Genomic DNA, 21,060 nt, shown 5'->3' on the forward strand with positions numbered 1-21,060 from the left:
ATTTTTTATTTGACTGTTGTTTGAGAATAAGCCCTAAACTGACATTTTTGTCGCTAGCTAACCCTTACTTCGAAATATTCTTTCCGTGCCAAGATTCATGAAAGCAGGAGTGGTAAAACTGTGGTGCTGGCTTCGAAGTGAAGGGAACTCATTTCCAAAGCAAAATATTTTAAACATATTGTCTCCGGAGAGTTTCCCCGGTTACATACGGGAGAAAGATATAAAATCAGGGGGAACGAAACTCGACAAGCTTGAAATGATCGACAGATGGGTATACGATCACTTTGTCGAACCCAGGAACAGCAATGAGCTGCTGATGACTCGGACTTTACAAGAATAGCTATTTATGCGTGATTTCAGCACATATCTCCAGGATTTGAATTCCCTGCTGGTGCTTCATGGGTTGCATCTTTTAAGACGAGAAACCCAATCGTGCAACGTAAATTAACAAAATACGTATCAGCGGGCGAGCAAGCGTGTGCTGAAGAAATATTGCAATCGGCAATGACGTTTCAGAAGCAAACAAAAAGCCCAATCTCCAAATGTAATGGATTTCGTAATTAATACAGATCAGACCGGGTGTCCGTAGAGGTGGATATAAAGAGAACGCGATCAAGAAAGGGAGAATATTGCTCAGGTTGCTCTTGGGAGCGTGATCAAAGTAATGCACTCATATACAGCGCAGGAAAGCTGCTTCCTAAAGTTTTTATTGTGCTTATCAGAACCTGGAGGTGATTTTGGTCCGCAAGTGAGCGAAGAAACTGGAGAGTGAATTTTTAAATGTTTCTGTTGTGTATTCTAAATCTGGAAAACTTACGACTGGGTTGTATTTCAAATTTTAAAAAAATTTTCTCCGGCCATGAGTTAAAAACAATATATTTTTATTGCTTATTGATTTGTGGGGGACAAAAAAATAGTGCCATTTATGATGAACTATTTATCGACGAGGAAGGAGAACCGATATACAGCGTAAAAACTATACCACCGAAGTGCACATCCGTAAGCCAACCGTGCGATGTTTATTTTTACAGGAAAGTAAAGCAGTTTATTGCACGAAACCAGAACTGCACCTTCCTCCTTCAAGGGAAAAGAGAGATATTCTCACATGAGGATGGAATAAAAATCCATTCAATCGTGCATCATCAGTTGTCCTAACCAGCGTTCAATGATATGCTGAGGTATGCATGATATGCCTCGAAGCTAGTAGAGAATTAAATTGTTTAAAAAAGTTAAGGGGATTATGTTTCCTTGAAGATATAAAGAAACACAATGGCGAATGCTCAGGTAGCAGTTTTATAGAAAGAGCATGGTGCTTTTCAATTACTTGCTTTTCTTGTTTTATTACAATTATCATCCAAATTACTGTAAAGAGGCGAAGTAATAAATAAATAATGAAAAATTGGAGAAGGCAATGGCAATTGCAGATTATTCAATTTATATATTTGTGCTTTATATTATGGAGGTTTTTACACGACAGAGATTTCTCGTGAGCATAAGATCTAATGAAAGCAAGAGAAAACCGAATAATATCGTGCTACGGGAAAAAGCAAAAGAAGTGTAGGAAAATGGGAGTCTAGCGAGGCCATGAAAAAAGAAAAGGGAAGGGACGAGCCGACAAGCCAAACTAAAAACAGTACTATCATATGGACATCGACCTCAACAGGTGCAGGCCATGACCCAATTTTAAGTTGGCCGAGTAGTATATTCCAGGTAATTACAAGTTCACATGTAACGACAATTTCCCCAGCTTGTACAGCTTGTTTAAAATCTCTAGGCACCTAAATACGCGGAAATAAGGACTCTGACATTGAGAGGAGAGTAAGTTTGTGGGAGGAAAGCATATCTCGCACATCGATCGGTTAGGACAAGAGGAGTAGGGAATAATGGTCGGCAGGGTGCCCAAAAATGGCTTTATGGAGACTTACTATTCCAACGAAAAATATATATGGTACTTCAACCTCCTATCCAGGTTACTATGTGTTGAAAAAACTTCGTTCTAATCAACTAGCCCTTCAACTATTCAGGTGTTGAGGACAAAATTTCTTTCTTCCTTTCCAAAATCCTATTATACACAAAACTTTTAGCCTTTTCACTTTTAACTCAATATCTCCGGTAAATCGAATTCGCTTGAATAGGTTCTCGGCAACAAAATACATGCTGCAAAAGTTATTCAGCAAAATAAATTAAGTTATAAGGGCATTTCCTGACGATTACCAAGGTAAAAAAATAGACTACAGGAGAGCAACGACAGTCAGAAGAGCAATAGCGACGTTTAGCACTTGGAATACTCCAAATTGATCATACAGGTAGACGAGTGAAAATTGTTGTATATTCTAAATACTACAACAGCAGGAACCTGGGAGACTCTCCGGAGACAATATGTTTAAAATATTTTGCTTTGGAAATGAGTTCCCTTCACTTCGAAGCCAGCACCACAGTTTTACCACTCCTGCTTTCATGAATCTTGGCACGGAAAGAATATTTCGAAGTAAGGGTTAGCTAGCGACAAAAATGTCAGTTTAGGGCTTATTCTCAAACAACAGTCAAATAAAAAATTGTAAAACGTCCTAAATGAACAAATTAGAAGAGGATGGAACGGATTACAAAAAATGGAGGAGGTGGCAGACTGGAAAAAATTTACTCTTACCGAGTCTCGAACCCTGGACTTTCACTTCAGTAGTGCGGTACGCTACCACTCGGCCAAATCGCTTTTAAACAATGAGCGAAATTTTTAATATTAAATTCAACGTGACCATATTTTTCAATTTTTAAATGCTTTTTTCTCTCAAACCCAGGCGTATTTGGACAAAACCCTTCAACTGTATTCCTATCTAAGTGTCTACTTTCAAATAAAAAAGGTTTCATCTTCTTTCTTGACATCGGTTAGGCAAAGTCTCCTTGTAAGTGAGGCATGGGTGTATAATATACATATATTAGTGGACCAAACAAAGTTATTTCTTTCATTTTCCTTCATGAAAAATTTTAAATTGCAGATTGAGAAATAAACACAATTACAACACAAGTCATCATGAGGTATGGTGATTGATGGCTTCGCCTATAACATTCCCAATCATTTACGAGTGTTTCTCGGGTGATTCCTGAGCTCATGCGTGAAAAATGATTGTGGTACTTACAGAGAGCACTTATGTTGGGAACTTTGGGAAGTCAGGGATAACAGGTACAATGCACTATGTACGGGAGCACAAGTCACATGCAACACGATAATAAACATGCCACATGTACACTTGACACTGTTTCATATCTCTGTTGCATTCAACAGTACACCAAGATGTGATGCATGTTTTGAAAACTCAAAGTTTTCACCAAAGTTGCAATTACCTTATTAATACAGAGTTTGAGTTGATATATTAACCTATTTTCATGGGCCAAGTGCTTGATTGCATGATATTTATCAGCTAAATATAATTTTAAGCAATTAGAGGAACCTTTTCTCAGCAGAGAGAAATTACAAACAAAACTCCAACTAAAATTAACACATAAAATACAATGAACATACCTGGTTATAATTCTCCACTGAATTATCATTGAAGTGAATACAGATTCCCAGAAGGAAAGCACAAGCACCCAGAATTAACTCTTCATTTTCATCATGCTCACTTGAGCCAGCCTGGAGGGATAAAAAATACCTTCAACTATTAATGAAGAATTAATTTTTACAAAATTCACCTAGATTTTCCCATCACCCTCAAAAACTTCACAATTTCTAAATAGAAATGCCAAAAAAATGTTGAGCTAATAAATCAGCATATGGCAGATTTTGCGTATCCAGCAAGGATTGATATATCAGCCTGCTGGCAGTAAAAGGGTCAAAAATGTTGTTGATCTCATTATTTAGAGAAAACATTTTTCAGGCAAAGGCATTACAAAAGAGTAAGAATCAACAAAAGGACGTGGCAGGATTTTCCTGATCATTCTGTAGCTCACCTGAGATGTCAGATATGGGATACTGCTTGGAATGCTAAGAAACTGCTTCACAGCAGCAGGGCAGTGAGACAACCACGTACTCAGCAGCATGAGGAGACCAAATTTTGTTTGCAACTTATTACCCTAAAAGGAAAGGAATTGATTAAATCATTTAATAATTACATTATTATGGTTTGCATAAGGCTGATAACTGTTTAGACTGCTTCTATGTTATTTTTCGGTTACCGAAAATTAAATTGCCACAGAGAAAGATCCATAGAAAATTCTATTGATTATTTAACACGTTGCATATGGATGGCAAGAATTCTCATAATTTTTTTCCCGAACGTTCCGGATGGATGACGAAGATTCTCGTCATTTAGGCACATCAACCTCAACAATTTTAAAGCGTACACTTAAACGTACCAACGAATACGCTTTAAAATTGTGTAGGTTGACGCGCCTAAATGATGAGAATCTTCGTCATCCCTACGCAATGTGTTAAAAGAAAATGACTAGACATTATCTGAAAATCAATGCAAAGAAAACAATAGTATTGGTCTGCAGTAAAAGATAAGAGGTGCAGATCAGTACCATTAAACTAGGAAACCACAAACTTGGGGGTGTGATGAATGAAGCAATAAGGAAATAGCCAGCAGAATAGTCAAAACAAAGAGGAAAATCCCAAAAAAATGTCTCCTAACAACTGTGAACATAGGCATCAAGGTAGGGAAGTAATTTATAAGGATTTATAATTGGAGCATGCTTCTTTATGTTAGTGAGGATTGGACAATAACAGAAGCAGAGAAACCAAGGTTGGAAGCTTTTGAAGTATGGTGTTATGGAAGAATGAAGAAGATATGGAAGAATGGATAGATCATGCAAGTAATGTGGAAGTTCTTAGAAGAGTAGGAGATAAGTTTTTTTAAACTTTGGGATGACAGGACAATTTAATTGGCCACTTCACGAGACAAAATGGTCTAATGAAAAATATCATTGAAGGACAAATGACAGGGAAGATTAGCATAGATAGGCCTCCGATGAGATGCATAGAGCAGGTGATAATGGCAGCAAAACAGAAGAATATGTAGGTGTTGAAAGTTTAGCTGATAGGAGAATGAGTGGAGAGTAGTATCAAGCCAAACTTATGACTAGGGACATGCAAAAGGTAAGGTTATTTTATACCCAAAAGTGGTGATATATTTTTACAAAAGCAATGTTATTTTGCCCTGAAGTCAGTGTTATTTTAACGGCAAAATATTTAATGTTGATTGAGAGCCAGGCTTTCAGTGACCCACCCATTGCCTACATTTAGGATATTACTGAAAGGGATAATTTAAGCAATAATATACATGGAGTATTGACTAAATTCACCTACTTTATATATTTTATCCTCTGCATATCCATATATCCAGCTTACATAAAGAAATTACTTTTAAATATTTGTAATTTCAAATGAAATATTGCTATTGTCACCAAATTGTCTTCTTTTAGATTTGTTGATGCCGCTGTTGATTAAATTTGATGCTGCAAAAATTTACGGAGGCAGTGGGCATATGATTTTTTCTTTATGGCATGCTATACAAGGCTGGTGACCAGAGTAACCAGCACAGTATCCACCTCTATATTCACAGTGAAAATAGGCATACCTGTTGCAGCAGCAGAGAACACTGTTGAAGAAGAGATACAGGTGGGCTTCCAACATTTGTGGCAAGAAGAACACGTAAAAGTTGTTCTTTCATGGCAGGATTCTCAATAAGGGCATGGGATAAGGCTACAGCTGAGAACCAGTTTGAAAGAGGGTCACCGTTGAAAAGTCCACCACACAGAAGCTGCCCAGCAGTAAGGCTTCCGACTAAAAAGTAATGAAAATAAATCAGACGAACAAAAAATATGGAAATTGGACATCCACAGGCCAACAACCACAATAGGAATATATTTACATATTTACTTGTTGACAAGGAATGTTTCAAGTTTACTTGGATGTCTGCTCTACTTTTGCAGAAGATGATGAGTGGTGGGAAAGAACTCTTAATTAATTTTAAATGATTCTTCAATGGTTAACCAATCTAAATCAAGAAAAATGTTATCTACAATCTTGAAATATATGTTTCATATCCCAAATGTGTTATTATTGCCGTAGCATCGTTGAATACAGCTCAAGGGAACCAGAGATTCCATCGCACTCAGGCATATAACACCATGACTAGTCAAGGTCAAGCTGGAGAGAGGAAGGGGAGAGTAGAAGTGAAGGCAGCGGGGGAGGTGGATGCAGAGACAAAGGAAGTAGAGATTGCATGAGTCACAGCCAGGCACTCGCCTCTGTGGACAGTTTGCCATAAGCCCTGGTTTCCTAGAACTGCAACTGCTCATTGGCATGATCATAAGCTTGTTGTATGCATGCATTCCAGTTTTCCAAGCATCACTGTGCACAATCATGCTCAGTGATCACAGATCCACATCCTGCAGCCGTAACATCTGGAGCAACTTTTATGGGATGCAACTCTGTGGCATGGTGCCTAACATTGTAGTTTCCAACCTCCTGCAGTGGTTTTGAAGCATTCGTGCAAACCACTCTTCTATGCATTAGTAATGGCTTACTGGTGTTCCTCTGCTAAGTATTGCTTAAAGGCAACAACAATTTCTCCAGCCATCCTGCTGGCATTTTCAGGTCAGAAACTTCAGGTACCAATCTGAAGATGCTAACAGTATGGCTGGAGAAACTGTCATCGCCTTTAGATAACACTATACGGAGAAATTCCCTAAAATCAAAATTACTAATGTTGAGAAACTCTGCGGAAACCTCAGATCCACTTTTCTGTGATCACATATCACACCCACGGATGAATGATATTCAGAACCCAGACCTTATTAGGGGCAGTAGGAATACTAGTACAATCACATTATCACCTCTAAAAAGATTGTGGTTGGGTGAAGAAAGCTCACCGTGAGTCCGGGGAGCAATCTAAATAACACACAATGTGCATAAATTGACAGAACAACTTAGTTAGCCACATTATGAGAAATGACGGCTTGGTGAAAACAATCGTAGAAGGACAGGTAGAAGGGAAGAAGGGCAAGGGACTGCCCCAAATGAGTTAGATAGGAAAATTTGTAAAGGATGTAAAAGAGAAGTAATACATAGCTATGAAAAGGCTAGCTGATAGTAGAGAGGAATGAAGAGCTGCATCAAACCAATCTTAGGATTGCTGACTGATGATGATGCGCATTTAAAAAAATACATTGTTTGATGTAAGTAAAATATGAACATTACAAGAAATTAAAGTGCGAGTTTGGTTTATCCATGTTTTCTGATTATTCATGCCACCTCTCCCCATCATTAGCCTGGATATTTGGGAGTTTGCAGTATATACCAATGGAAAAAAGATAAAATACAAAATTTAAGGCAGCAAAACTTCATATCACAAACAGGTTGACTGTAAGGTCACATTTTCGAGGTCTCTAACATTAAGGGTAGGCAGGATATAAGAAAACTGCTTTACAGCACCATATCATCCAAAAAGTGTAAAAAGTGAAACGTCAATTAGCCACAATTCTTTACAAGTACAGCAGCATCCAGTTTTAGAATATACTAGCATTATCAGGTAATAACCCATTTTGCCCCAGTTAACCAGTTAAAATTGTGAGCATTAAGCAACACTGCATCACTTATTTCCCTGCAAGCATTCTATTTTATCAATAATTTCAAAAATCCTTTCAAGTGCTGACATCACTCATAACAAGCTTAAAAATGTTTCACTGGTGGCTGGCGTCACCCTGAGTAACTCTTATACAAAAGGCTATAAATGTAAAAAAAATAAATAGATTCATAATTTTCAGCTTTACTTTAACTTTAAAATTCTCAAATTATACAAAGAATGGTATTTACGTAAAGTGAAACTTGCATAAAATAATAACGAATATCAATGATTTTAAAGAAATTTTCCCAAGGCTCTGTGTAACACCGTAAATAATCTGGCCATTCTCACATGAAATTAGTCATTTTTTCTTGACTCCCCAAGGTTTTATCTATGTGAGCCATTCCCAATTTTATGAGCATTAGAACTATTATTTACATCTATCTAAATATATACACCAAATGAATCAGCCGTATTTCGAATGAGAGATGGGCTATAACATTACAAGCATTATCAACATGGATCATATACACATAAATATTATACGGATAGCAAATAATTGAGTTTTTTGTGGATACCATCCCACAATTTCGTGTGGGTACCCTGTTTCTAATATTGCTCTTTCCAATAGCCTTTAGATAAAGTCAAAATGAAAATTATCACAACACAACCATAATGCAATAAGAAACCTCATTGATTGACGATGGAGTGCTGTTAGACAGATAAAATTACCCTAAAATGACAGATAATTTCATTCCAGGAAATAGAAAATGCTAAACAAAGATAAAATATTCCTTTTGCACCTTGGTTCTGAATGTTTTAGGAAGTTAACTTATCTTGACACTATCCACAATAAATGCATGAGGACAAGGTAAAATGAAGAAAGAATGGTTCTTTACACTACCTTAGTACTGTCCACACCCGATTATCCGGGCTAATGATGGGGAGAAACGGCACGAATACAGTGGAACTTGGTTAGTACGTTTCTGAAGGGACCACGAAAAATGAACGTACTAACCAGGAAAACGTACTAACGAGGAAAGTAAATAATAGCAGTCGGGGTTATTGCAATCAGTGAAAAAGTAGTCATAATTACTATTACTATCGGTAGTTCTCATAGGATCGCCTTCCTGAACTCTTTTCACATTTAAAATCAATAAAATGAGCGCTACCATGAAAAACAATACCATGTGAATAAAAATCGCAATTTTTCATGGACATCCCGGAGACGATTTCATGATTACGGCGTCTATCTCCCGTGATTTATCCTATATATATTTACAGAACGAGGACGAGTGAAGCTCAGACAAGTCATTTTTCTTTCTCACAGCGTACTCGGAGAATATAACAACAACCCGGAGTAAGTCAACTGGTTTTTTAAACATCATAAAAATTGGGCAAAATTATATTGACTTTCAAATTACGGCAACAGCCGTAGACATTCGCTTCTGGAATTATACCATTTCGATTGTAAAATCGATCGATATATCGACTGATGACACGCAAGATTATAAGAATACGACGTAATTACAAGAAAATTTTATATTAAACAGTTGAAATTTACTTTCAAAATTTGTCTAATGTCGTCTGCTTTCGTTCCAAGATCAAGTATTTTTAAGCTAAGCTTCGCGAGGAGATCCAGAGGATCGTCTGCTCCCGCAACAGTAGTCAAGTAAATACGCACGATGTAGAGTTTATGGAGCAGCACTGCTTTAGATAATGTGGGAATTGTCTAATACCGTTAAGACTCATTTCTTCATCATGATAACTCGTGCAATAGCAACAATTGCCCACTCACGAACTTGGTGCGCAGCAGTGGGCACTCCCAAGCGCTCCAAAGGCAACAGAAGGTGAGGAGCTCGGGGTGGGGAAAATTGGGGCTTCTTATTGGCTGTAGTTTGACATAGTCAGACATTCCCGAAAAATGGCCGCATTTTATTATTCAGCACGTCACAAGAATTCAGAAATGCATTTGGATAAATTACGGTAGAAGAAAGAGATGTGGAATGAATGGAAGAATGTTAATGGCTAATAATAATAAATTAAATCATGAATTCAGACGCTTGCGACCCTTAAGAAGACACTAGAGAACGAATTGCGGGTTGCGTCACGGCAAGCAATTGAGCGTACTAACCAGGAAAGCGCAATTTTTTCAAACGTACTAACCAAATTCTTTTACCTGTATTTTGTTCGGATGGTACCGGGACCGAGGGAAATCGCCGTACTAAAGAGGAAAACGTACTAAGGAGGAACGTACTAACCAAGTTCCACTGTAATTGGAAAACACAGATAACCAAAATTTTCACTTAAATGTATTGTAATGTTCTTAATTTACCTAAAACAAACATAATAATATTATTTATGCAGGTATTCTGATATTTTAGGGTGCTTCCCAGACTCAATGAGAGCTTTCTTCGCCATTTCGTGATCTTTTTAGCACCGATAACATGGTTGTACTCGTATTATTAATGATCCATGTAAGGCCTGGTTTCAAAAACCACACATCCGTGGCTGTGTGATCATGGATACAGAAGTGGTTTGCATGAATGCTTCAAAACCACTGCTCGACATCAGAAACTACACTGTCAGGCACCATGCCACGTAGTCGCGTATCGCACAAGTTGCCTGGGTTGCAACTGCGGCGGGACGTGTATCCGTGATCACGGAGTGCGGTCGCGCACTGCGAGGCTTGGAAAACAGGAACACGAAGCTTCCGTGAATGCAGCCTCAACTGTGGGCTCATATACATATCAAATGAAATCAGGAGAAAATTGTGAACTTATCTAATGAGTATGCCTAAACTTCCTGCCTATTTTGTGACTCTTCAGTTTCCCCTAACTGAAATACATTTTTGGTTGGTGCATACACTGGTTCAAATTAACCTATATTAATCATGCTCTGCCACGCAGCTGAGAGAATACCAGTAATAGTAAGGTAGAGGAAACAATTAAAATATGGAATAGGGAGGCTGTGGAATTCAATCCAAAATGCTTCTGCCTGAAGAATTTTTCAGAACTTTTTTGGACACAGGACTTTGTTTTAAAACCCAAGTTAGACCACCCCGCCACCGACATGAATGGATATGAAGCACTATAGTTTTTGGCCTGAAACATATTTTGTAAGGCAGGCAGGGGAGAATAGCCACCATGACACCCATCTCTACCCTAGGGTACACATAAATACTCACCTTCTGTTGAGGAAGGTAATAATGTCTGAACAATTTGTGCTTGGCCTGCCTCATTTTTATAGAGGTAACACTGGAAACAGTAGAGTACAGCACACCTCAAGAAGAATGGTTGCTTTTCATTCACCATGGACATAAGAAGAACCACAACTGCTGGCCTGTAAAGATCCAGTCCAATAAAAATATGATGACAACACAGACAAGCTGAGTGGTGAATAAATCACTAAGCCCATTTGTAATGATGCTGAAGAGGCTGGCAATTTACTTTCTCATAACCTTATTTCATCTTACATGGGGCAGTTTTTCTGTGCTTTCCTTTAAAGCACAATGCAGGTAACTGGATATATTTTTGCCAATATGGAAGATGGATATTTCAAAGCATTGATGGAATAGGATACCATTGAAATCAACAGAGAGAATTTGTTTTTGAGGCTATTTAACAAGTGACACAGGGGGTACATCACCATGAAACAGTCCAACACATTCCACAAAAGGTTAGAGCAATGGCTTTTTGTCCTCTCCCTATTATGCACTTGAGGATTCCCTCTCAATGCTACTTGCGTTACAACCTGGCCTTTTGTATGCCTAAGCGGCAGAATGCTTATACACCTGCATGCAAAATTTTTTATGCGAAAATTAAGACCTTATATTAATTCTTGAGATAGTTCAATTTTAATTGGCAATATAAGTCAACCAATATCATGAGAGATTGCTGCACCGGCCCTTCCTGCCGATAGAGGAGGCACAGGAGATGAAATGTCAAGGTTCCCAATCTAAGTACATAAATTATAAAATTCACGTTTTTTTTCCATGTTTTCCCAGTCTGTTCAAAAGCCAATTTAGGCAGAAATATTGACAACGTAACAATCACTGGCTACATGTAAATTAAAAATTTAATAAACGCTACAAACGCCATGAATGCAAAAGTAGCAATGACAGTGCTATCTCTTCAGATGTCACTTATCATAAGCAAAATTCAGGGCTGGCAAAAGGCTGTGAGTGGGAAAATGGAGAGAACAGGGTGGCTCGGAAGGGAGGAGAGTTGATTTTTTGCCAGGGTTAATGAACACTTTGATTACCGGTCTTCCAATTACAGGCTTAAGGTCATTACACACAGACCAATAATTGTGCTTCGAATATACGTGTGCAGATAAATGTGTGGACAGTGTCTGAGTGTGACTGACCTTGAAACACGATCAAAATATTGATTTTTCTTAATATCTGTCAATCGTAGATCTATATTCAAATTTGAGCAATTTTTAAGGTTTCATGATGAAATTCACAACTTTTTCCCGGTTTTCTTCATCGTACATGAAATTCACCACTAATTAACCGTTTTAATGCCGTTCTAAACGGTGAATGATCATTCGAATTAAATTCATTGCCATAACCACTTTACACTGAGAATGATTTCGGCAAATTTTCTGAGCAGAAACGATACACACTGGTGTGACTCTCAATAATGCATGTCGATTCTAACAATATTTCCGACAATACGATTTATTTTGGAAGTCGCAGACATGCTTCGTTTACAAATGCGCTTGAACATATTTCTGTACTGCTTTGACTTTTGGTAAGGCATAACGTACTATGTAATAGGAGGGATTACAATGGTACGTAATTGATAGCGGAAGACTAATTAGGAAATCATGCATGTTATGATCCCGTAACGAAGTAATAAGTTGTTTTTGCTGCACTGCAACCATGATTATGCTTCAAGATAGTGCAGTCTAGAACATGATCTGAAGGAAACTTACTCTTCAAATGGTTACCAGAAGTCTTTTCCCTTCCGATTCAGTAAATTACAAAGTGAAAAAATAATTTGGGGAAAAACTGTACAATGTGTCTTGCTCAGAAAATTCCTCCCTAATGGAGATAAGTCACATATTGACGCCACAGTGTCCAGTTCCAATTAAAAAAAAACAGTAAGCTTAGAGCAAAGGCTCCGCAAGGGTGAAGGAAGGTTGACATTGAGTTATTATGTTTGGGGTCCCATCGGGTGCACAGCCTTCACAATGCAGACAAGCAAAGGTCATTCCTGTGCTAGACAAGAAAGGTACCGGGAAGAGAAAAAAGGAAGCGGCCTGCTCTATTTTCAAAGGAGTGTGCTTCAGCATCCTCATACTTTCTACTAGGGATGGGTCGAATAGTAGATTTCTCGAATTCGAATATTAAATCATTGCTCGAATATTCGAATACCTCGAATTTCGAATACCTCGAATACTAAACGATGAATGTGAAAATGTTTGACTAGGTCGCCTATGCAGCAGGAAACCCAAGATTTTGGCGAGTAATTGTGATTGCCTTTAAAGGATTCAAACAGGAATTTAGCTGATTAATGGAATATTTTAATTTTATGTAAACAATAGGGCAGTTTCCTTCATTAAAGAAAACGAAAGGTATTGATTGTGATTCATTACCCACCATTAGTGTATTCATAATATACAAATTATTTCGTTCTAGAAATACCGGTTTAGACTAATGGCAATGTTCAATTTTACCTCATTTGAAAAAGGCCAGATTGGCGCCTATGCGATGCCACTCCACGTGGCATCACAGGGACCTAGTTTCTACACGAGAGGATCGGAGTTTTACATCGTCTGAGGTTACCAATGCATGCATGAGGCACAGAGCTCAGGGAAACATGTCTTAATAATCACACAGTCTGTTTGATAAGGTATTAATAATCCTTATTTAAGCCAAGCGCTACCAGCTAGCATGGTACACGGCTACCTGCTAGCATCCTGCGTCGTAATAGCGCTCAGAGCCTCGCCCCAAGGTCACCTCATTTGCGGCAGCGGGAACCAGAACGACGTCACGCGGAGTTTTTCCCGGCATTCATACTTACCCGTCGCGTTTTCGCGCGCTTGAAAATTTTCACTTTTAATTTAATCGCGAAAAATAGATATCGTCTTATAAAACTCTAAAATCGTTAAATACGTACTTCAGGAGTATTAATATTTCGATTTAGGCAATAAAAAATAATAGGAAACCACCCTATTTGAGCATTACGCCTCCGTCGTATTTCTTCTTCTTCCCGGTAATTATTTTCCTGCGCAAAATGCTTAAATAAAGTCAGAAATAGGTCGTGTTTGGTCTTATTCTTTTTTAAATTACGCGCACATTACTAATATTTCAATCCAATAAAGGTGTAATAACAATTGCCGAAAGTCAATGTTAGACACCTTTCGGGCTAGTAGATGACTCATGCAGCAGTTGACCTCGAGAAAGGGGGAAATTCGAAGCAGGTAGGTAGAAAAAGGTCAGTGGGTGAGAAAAGGGGGTGGGTGGGAGACACGTTTTTATTTTTCTCGCGTAACTTGATATTTTTTGAAGCTAAGGTTTTTGTAATACAATCCCTACGCGAGCTGGGATCTTTTGTTTGATTTCGGAGAAGAGGAAATCGTCAAGAGTGAGTGAGGCGAATGCTGAATGGAGGGGGATAGCAGATCGTGGGAAATGCGCCAATGTCACTATCCCATGGCACTGAGTTCCTCCCTATGGTAGTTTCATCTCCTGGGGAAGATTCAAAATAAGTGCCTGTCATTATTAGCCACAAAGGACACACGGCAAACACCTCCTCTCATTTTATCAAAAGATGGATGCGGGAAAATGGTCAGTGGGGAGAAAGAGGGAAGGGTGAAACACGATTCTATTATTTTCCGGTAACTTGATATTTTTTTCAAAGCTGAGGTCTTCGTAATACGATCCCTGCACGAGCCGGGACCTTTTTTTTGTTTTCGGGGAAGAGGAAATCGTCTGAAGGGGTGGGGCGAACGCTGAATGGATGGGGATAGCGGATCGTGGGAAATGCGCCAATGTTGCTATCCCACGGAACTGAGGTTCTCCTGATAGGGGACACCTGGGATTTTCGGATTTTTTTCATCCGATCAATTTCGGTTCCCCACGTCGAACTCTTTTCACCGCTCGAACCCGTGAATTTGATGTATTTCGTCAGCTTGCCTAAAACGGCGCTGCATGGACTAGACGACTAGAGTTCTCATTTTTCCGAGTCAACTACCAACGACGTGCGAGCGACAGTGTATGACGCGAAATTCAAAGTATTCGAGGTATTCGAGACGGTACCTTTGGCATAACTATTCGAGATCTCGAATATCGAATACTTTCTATTATTCGAGGTATTCGAGTATTCGCGGATACTATTCGCACATCTCTACTTTCTACCATCAAGTTGGCTCAATGTTATCTTAATGCTTTCTAATTCCCAATAGGGTGTTTTCCTATTATTTTTTTATTGCCTAAATCGAAAGATTATTACTCCTGGAGTACGTATTTCATGCTTTTAGATTTTTTAATGACGATATCTATTTTTCGCAATTAAATGAAAAGTGAAAATTTTCAAGCGTGGGAAAATGCGACAGCTAAGTATGAATGCTGGAAAAACTCCGTGTGACGTCATTCTGGTTCCCGCTGTCGGCGTGTGAGGTGACCTTGGGGCGAGGCTTTGAGCGCTGATACGATGCAGGCTGCTAGCAGGCAGCAGAGTACCCAGCTAGCAGGTAGCGCATGGCTCAAATAAGGATTATTAATACAGGCATCCCCCGAGTTACGTAAGTTGTGCGTTCCGGCAGACTCTGCGTAAGTCAAAATTTACGTAAGTCGAACCTTTGCGTTAGTGCTTCAGAGATTGCGATCGGCGCGGTGAAATTCTCAGCGGAGAAATGTGCGGTAAATTCTCACTGAAGTTTCATTCAATTCACTGCAATATTCATGAACTCCACCGCATATTCTTACGTCATTAGATGCAAAATCGATCAACATTAATATAGTCTGAGAATTGTATCTCGAGCATTGCCAATCAAAATGCGTAATATTATTCCCAGAGTTGACCGATCGCGTGGATTCGGGAAAGAACGGTATCTCAACGCTACATTACTGAACTGAATACAGTGGAACCTCGTTAAAGCGAGTACGGGCTATAGCGACACCCCCGCTATTACGAGAGATAGCCGATGCACCGTCAATTGACCCTATAATAGGCGTGTTAAAAAATTCGTTTTTACGAGACCCTTTCGGTGTTGGCTCTCGCCATAGCGAGGGTTTCACCGCCGGAAGACTTTCATCAAGACTCCTTAACCTCTGTAATTGCTAGCGATCTGTTAGAAATGAAGTTAATGGAGTGCATCTGTCTCAAATTTATGTGGTAAACTGTCGTTCGATAAATATAATGATTGACGAAACAATGCTTTGCATGATTTTTATTCAGTGCGGCGCTTATAAATTGTTTGAATAGTTGGTCGTTATTTGAGTAAGGAAATTTAGTGATGCAAAAAAACATCGCCTTTCGTCTGGATTTATGATTACGTTTATCGGATAGATGTTAATCTGTCGCCGCACCACTCCTGTTCCTGTGTATCTGTTCGCAACAGGTATATTGGCTATTATCTGCTCCACCTCCGGTAAAGCGACAATTCGCTATAGCGAGTGTTAATTAGTGCACCGTGGGGTGTCGTTATATCGAGGTTGCACTGTACTTAAATTGATTCATTATGTTACTGCGATCTAAGGGCCCAAAGAATGCATCGTCTACCTACCTATAATCATTTTATCTTCTGCCTTTTATACATTATGTTGATCGATGAATCTGGTGGTTTCACTGTCACAGGTAATTCACGTAGGAGGAGTGTCTAGGATTACGAGCAAATAACACACAAAAAAATACCAGTAAATTACTATATTCTTAGATACATTCACACACACATACACTCAATCTTTCATTCTCTCATATCTCAATAAAATAACGTGAAAATATCATCATTTGAATATTTACTTCGCTGGAAACATCGAAGAGTACCGTATAAGCTTGTGTAAGAGGCGCACCCCTATTTTGAGGATCGAAGCTATAAAGAAAAAAAATATTGCGACATTTTTTTTATCCTATCGTGCGGTGTTGCAGACGTATGCCTGGAATTTCGACAGTGATCGAAATTTCCTCTTTCAGTACTATTTGAAAGAGGAAATTTTGATAACTGCGGCGGCATAAGAGGGAGTAGAAAGAGTTCCGATCCTCTCTTTGCATACGCCATCGCTCTACGTTGCTTGTCCTACTCACGAACAATTTTGTTTAAAAGCTCTCGCAGGAGTATTGCAATAGAATTGCAGCCGTGGAAAATTTTAAGGCAAAACACGACAGGCAAATGGCATGAGCTTTCCCAAGAGATTGAACAACAATCGGGGCAATCTCAGCGCCGTAGCATAATAACCAGGTCGTAGATTTAAGGCCCCTTGCACACGCACCGATTTTGGATGGCCGGTAAAATATCGGCCGTCCACATTCCAATAGTGAACAATGGGAGAGCATTGGAGCTTGCACACGTACCGACCACACGCCGGCACCGGCAAAATGCCGGTTAGCTGCCGACTATTGTCAGTGTGGATCGCCGACGCCGGCTCAAAAACTTAGCAACGTATCGTTTGACCAGTAAAAATCCGGCGTGTCTGCAAGCATCGCTTCGCCGGTAAAATATCGGCCGATATTTTACCGGCCATCCCAAATTGGTGTGTCTGTGCAAGGGGCCTAACGGAACTACACTCGGCTCTCCATCAGCTAATGCCTCTGCCGTTTTTTTCCTTTCCGAGACTCCACAGGAAAATATCAAGTTACAGGGGAACAATGGAAACGTGTTTCATCCCTACCCCATTCCACCAACTGACCTTTTTCGGTCTACCAGGTTCAATTCCCCGAGTTTCTGGAGGTCAAATGCTACGTGAGTCACCTTCTGAGCTCGAAGATATCTCGATATCTTTCAGCAATTGTATGACACGCACGAGGTTCTAAAAAGAATTAGACCTAACGCGACGTATATCTTACAGCATTTAAGTTTTTTGAGCTCTAATTGATTGACACAAAGATTTATAGCTAAAATAAGGCTACTAATATTCAACATAGTCCAAACAGCACAATTTCGGAAGAAACAAGCGTAGCATAAGCGCATTCAAACAAGACGAGACGGACTGGAAACTCAGGCAACGCAAACTGCGTATATCACATTGCTGCGCCTTCGCCCCTTCGCTTTAAAGGCAACGACGTCACATGCTAGATCGGACGTGTTCTTCCCTTGCTCCTTCGCTCGTAGCTATAAATACGGAGGGGAGGGAGCCCTCTTCCCCTCGACCTCTCCTTCAGCGCTCTTCACTTATAAGCATTTCCGATTTCTCCTATCCACCATTAAGTCCAACAATGAGCACACTCGTTCGAATTTTTTCAACCGCAGGTTTTGACACCAATATTACTATATGCAGTATAAATGCCGCGGGATGCCCACTCGTGGCATTAAATTTAACGCGCGCTCCGGAGCGAATCACCCCGCGCGATCTTTTCAATGTTCACCTCTGGGGTACCGACGTGACGGCGCGATGCTTGCAAGAAATTCAAACAGGAGCATTTTAAAAATACGTCACTAAGGGAGAAACTCCCCTGCCTGCTGATTGATTTTGACCCAGGGTTTCAGATGACTGACTCAGGCTGAAAACCAAGGCCACTCAGTTCCCCTTGGACTTGCGACCGGTGAAGGGGAGGGGGGAAGATAAGAAGTTGGTGTAAGAGGCGCACCCCCATTTTCAGCTGCAATATCTGGGAAAAAAGGTGCGCCTCTTACACGCGCTTATACGGTATTTCCAAAGCACGAAGCCAATAAAAAGTGAGATTTTATTCAGCCAACTCCATCATTAACGTGCAACAAAGTTTGTGGTGAAAAGCTTTCAATGATGCAATATTCATTTACAGTGTCACACAATATGAGAGAACGAGAAAATGCAGCTTAATAAAATTTTCCGCCAGAAACATGCAAACAATTACGCAATTAATATCGTGTGTCAACTTTTTCTTCACTTTTTCGTAGTGTTCATTGCCAACACTCAAAATTTCAATGCCGTTACGTGGGTACTAAACAATAGGGCGGATCGGAAAAATCGATTTTTTTCAAATCCATCTGGCCCAATGAAAAAAAGTTGTGGGACCGATCAAAAATAAGGCCTGAAATATTTGAGACGTCTAGGTGAACCCCTGACCCTCGCTCAAATGCAATTTAGCGAGGGTCAGGGGTTCGAGGGTCAAAGATGGTCGAAATTCGAAAAATATAGTATTTTATGGTCATTTCCTATAGATTTAGCCGAGTTACTGTCCTTTTATTTTAGGGCAAAAATTTCGTGCATTTTGACGTATCTGCCACCGTTTAGCCACAAAATGCCTAATTTGAGTCAGCGCCCGCAAAGAAAATATTCCAACGCCCACGCAGCGTCGCGGATACAAGAGCCACAGGCCGATCCCCTCCCCTCCCCGCCCGCTTCTACCCCTCCCACGCCTCCAATACAGCAAAATTCATCCCGCGTATGCTGCTAGGAGGTCATTTATCTTTGATAATATAAATCGGAAGATGGTAGAAGGTAATAAAGGAAGCTTAGTGAGATGACTTGTCCCTTATTAGGCGCCTCGTCGGGGTTAAACAAATCGATGTTACCAACTTTTAGAGAAGTGATGAAATATTTTTAGATCCGAGAACGCAGGAAAGGAGCCTACGATCCATGAAAAGGCCTCTCGAGTGGCTATAAAGGTGTGCGAACTATGGTGACACTTCCCTTCCATTATGTGTGTGCCTAAATGGATTTAGCGGTACAACAGGAAGTACTAAAACTTACGGAAAATGCGAATAAGCCACAAGTAGGGTTTTTGCTTAAGTACAAACCTGAAGCACTTTTGAAAGAACATTTGAAATTATGCGATATTTTTGCGTGTAAGTGCAAGAAGGAGCATAATGTTCCCCCCAATGAAGAAGTATGTTGAGAGACCAGCGGACGAAACTAAAGATGATGGCTGCTGGATTGAGTCCTAAAGAAACTCGACAACTGAGGAAAAAAAAGAGAATCGTCGGAGAGTGTGAGTCGACATTGTCAATTCTTGTATGGGAAAATAGGTAGTATCAAAAATTTTCTTCTACAATTCATCCGAAGAAAATTAAACTGAAGAGAAATCATCCGATTTTTATCTCTACGTTCCTCATCAAATAAAAATTCAGGACTAAACTCAAACTGGAACTTCTGCATGGAAAATGCGTCTGCCAAATGTGATAGAGGTATATGCAAGAACCAAGAAAGAGCAATGATCGTCCCCGCAACTTTAGTTGACGCAAAAATCATAACTTCGTAAGAAACATCCAAGGTAGTTTGCAAGATTACTTACGTAGACAGAAAAGATGCTAATTATTGTGAATAAGAAAAGAGAGGTATCAAAGGGTGTCAACAATGGGCTACATTTTTATGGAGTGAAAGACTATACTTTTGTCTGATGAAAAAAGGCAAGGGCACTTATCAATCCAAGTTTAGAGGGAAATGTGTGATGTTATTTGAAGAAACAAGTTCCCACTTTTGGGTTTGCCTCCCCCGTCGGAGGATTAGCAAAAGTTATAAAATCTGCGATTCTCGATTCCTTTCCGAGTGAAAATAAGATACACAAAAATAAAAAGGATTTGAATGCGATGGTGAATGCCGCCCAAAAAGGAGGCATCATCCCTATGCTACAAGAATAATTCCAACATCCCTTGCTATGTGAGTAAACTCTTCTCGGGATTCCCACCGTGTTAATTTTTCCATAATGGCAAACGTTTCAAGCTCCGACTCGGGGCTCATCATCAGGGATAAATTTCGTTGAATTCCGAGAAGAGTTTACCCACATCATTCGCCGGGAAAGCATCAAATCATATTTCATCCCTTACAGAGGTCTATTTGCTAATTGCACTTAGTTGACTTAGATTTGCGGCATAAAAATTGGGAGGGCAATCTAAGGACCGAATTTGCGTTGTTGCAAGTTTTCGTTTGGCGGCCGATACGAGATTTTTTAAAGTGATGGATTTTAATATCAACTTTAAGGACTACTCGCTGATGACATATTGGAGAGAGACCACAGTACCTCCGGCTACATCTGACCTTAGTGCTGTGGATTTTCAAAAATCTATTGATGAACTTTCAAATTTGAAGTTAAATATTTCTTTATATTATAGATACGGACGAGAGATTGGTGAAGAAATTCACCAAAACTTTGTTGACAACAGCGAAAGACGAGGAATGACACTGACATATGAAATACAGATTGGAAAGCAGGTAATTGAAAAATTCTTCGTGATTGTTCCTCCACAGACGATACTGAAACATTAAATATTTAGACTAACGAAGTAAGACGCACTTAGTGTGAATTTTGGTGCATTTGGCGTGTGGGAGAAGCTTGCGGGGAGGGGACGCGAGCGGCTTTCGCCCAAAATCCATTTAATCACATTTGTCGGACAAAGCCGAAATTGGAGC

At 39.6% G+C, this 21,060-nt stretch overlaps 1 protein-coding gene across 1 annotated transcript in view; it reads right to left on the reverse strand.

Annotated features, from left to right (window-relative positions):
- LOC124170809 (general vesicular transport factor p115) overlaps positions 1 to 21,060 on the reverse strand; it is a 45,914-nt gene that overhangs the window by 19,290 nt on the left and 5,564 nt on the right. The window contains exons 8-11 of the mRNA XM_046549781.1: positions 10,750 to 10,904; positions 5,574 to 5,779; positions 3,946 to 4,068; positions 3,518 to 3,628 (exon numbers count right to left, since the gene is read on the reverse strand). Coding sequence (XP_046405737.1) covers positions 3,518 to 3,628; positions 3,946 to 4,068; positions 5,574 to 5,779; positions 10,750 to 10,904 — 595 coding nt within the window. The remainder of the gene's footprint in view (positions 1 to 3,517; positions 3,629 to 3,945; positions 4,069 to 5,573; positions 5,780 to 10,749; positions 10,905 to 21,060) is intronic.

The sequence above is a fragment of the Ischnura elegans genome, chromosome X (genome assembly GCF_921293095.1).
Source record: "Ischnura elegans chromosome X, ioIscEleg1.1, whole genome shotgun sequence".
In the NCBI taxonomy this organism is placed as follows: domain Eukaryota; kingdom Metazoa; phylum Arthropoda; class Insecta; order Odonata; family Coenagrionidae; genus Ischnura; species Ischnura elegans.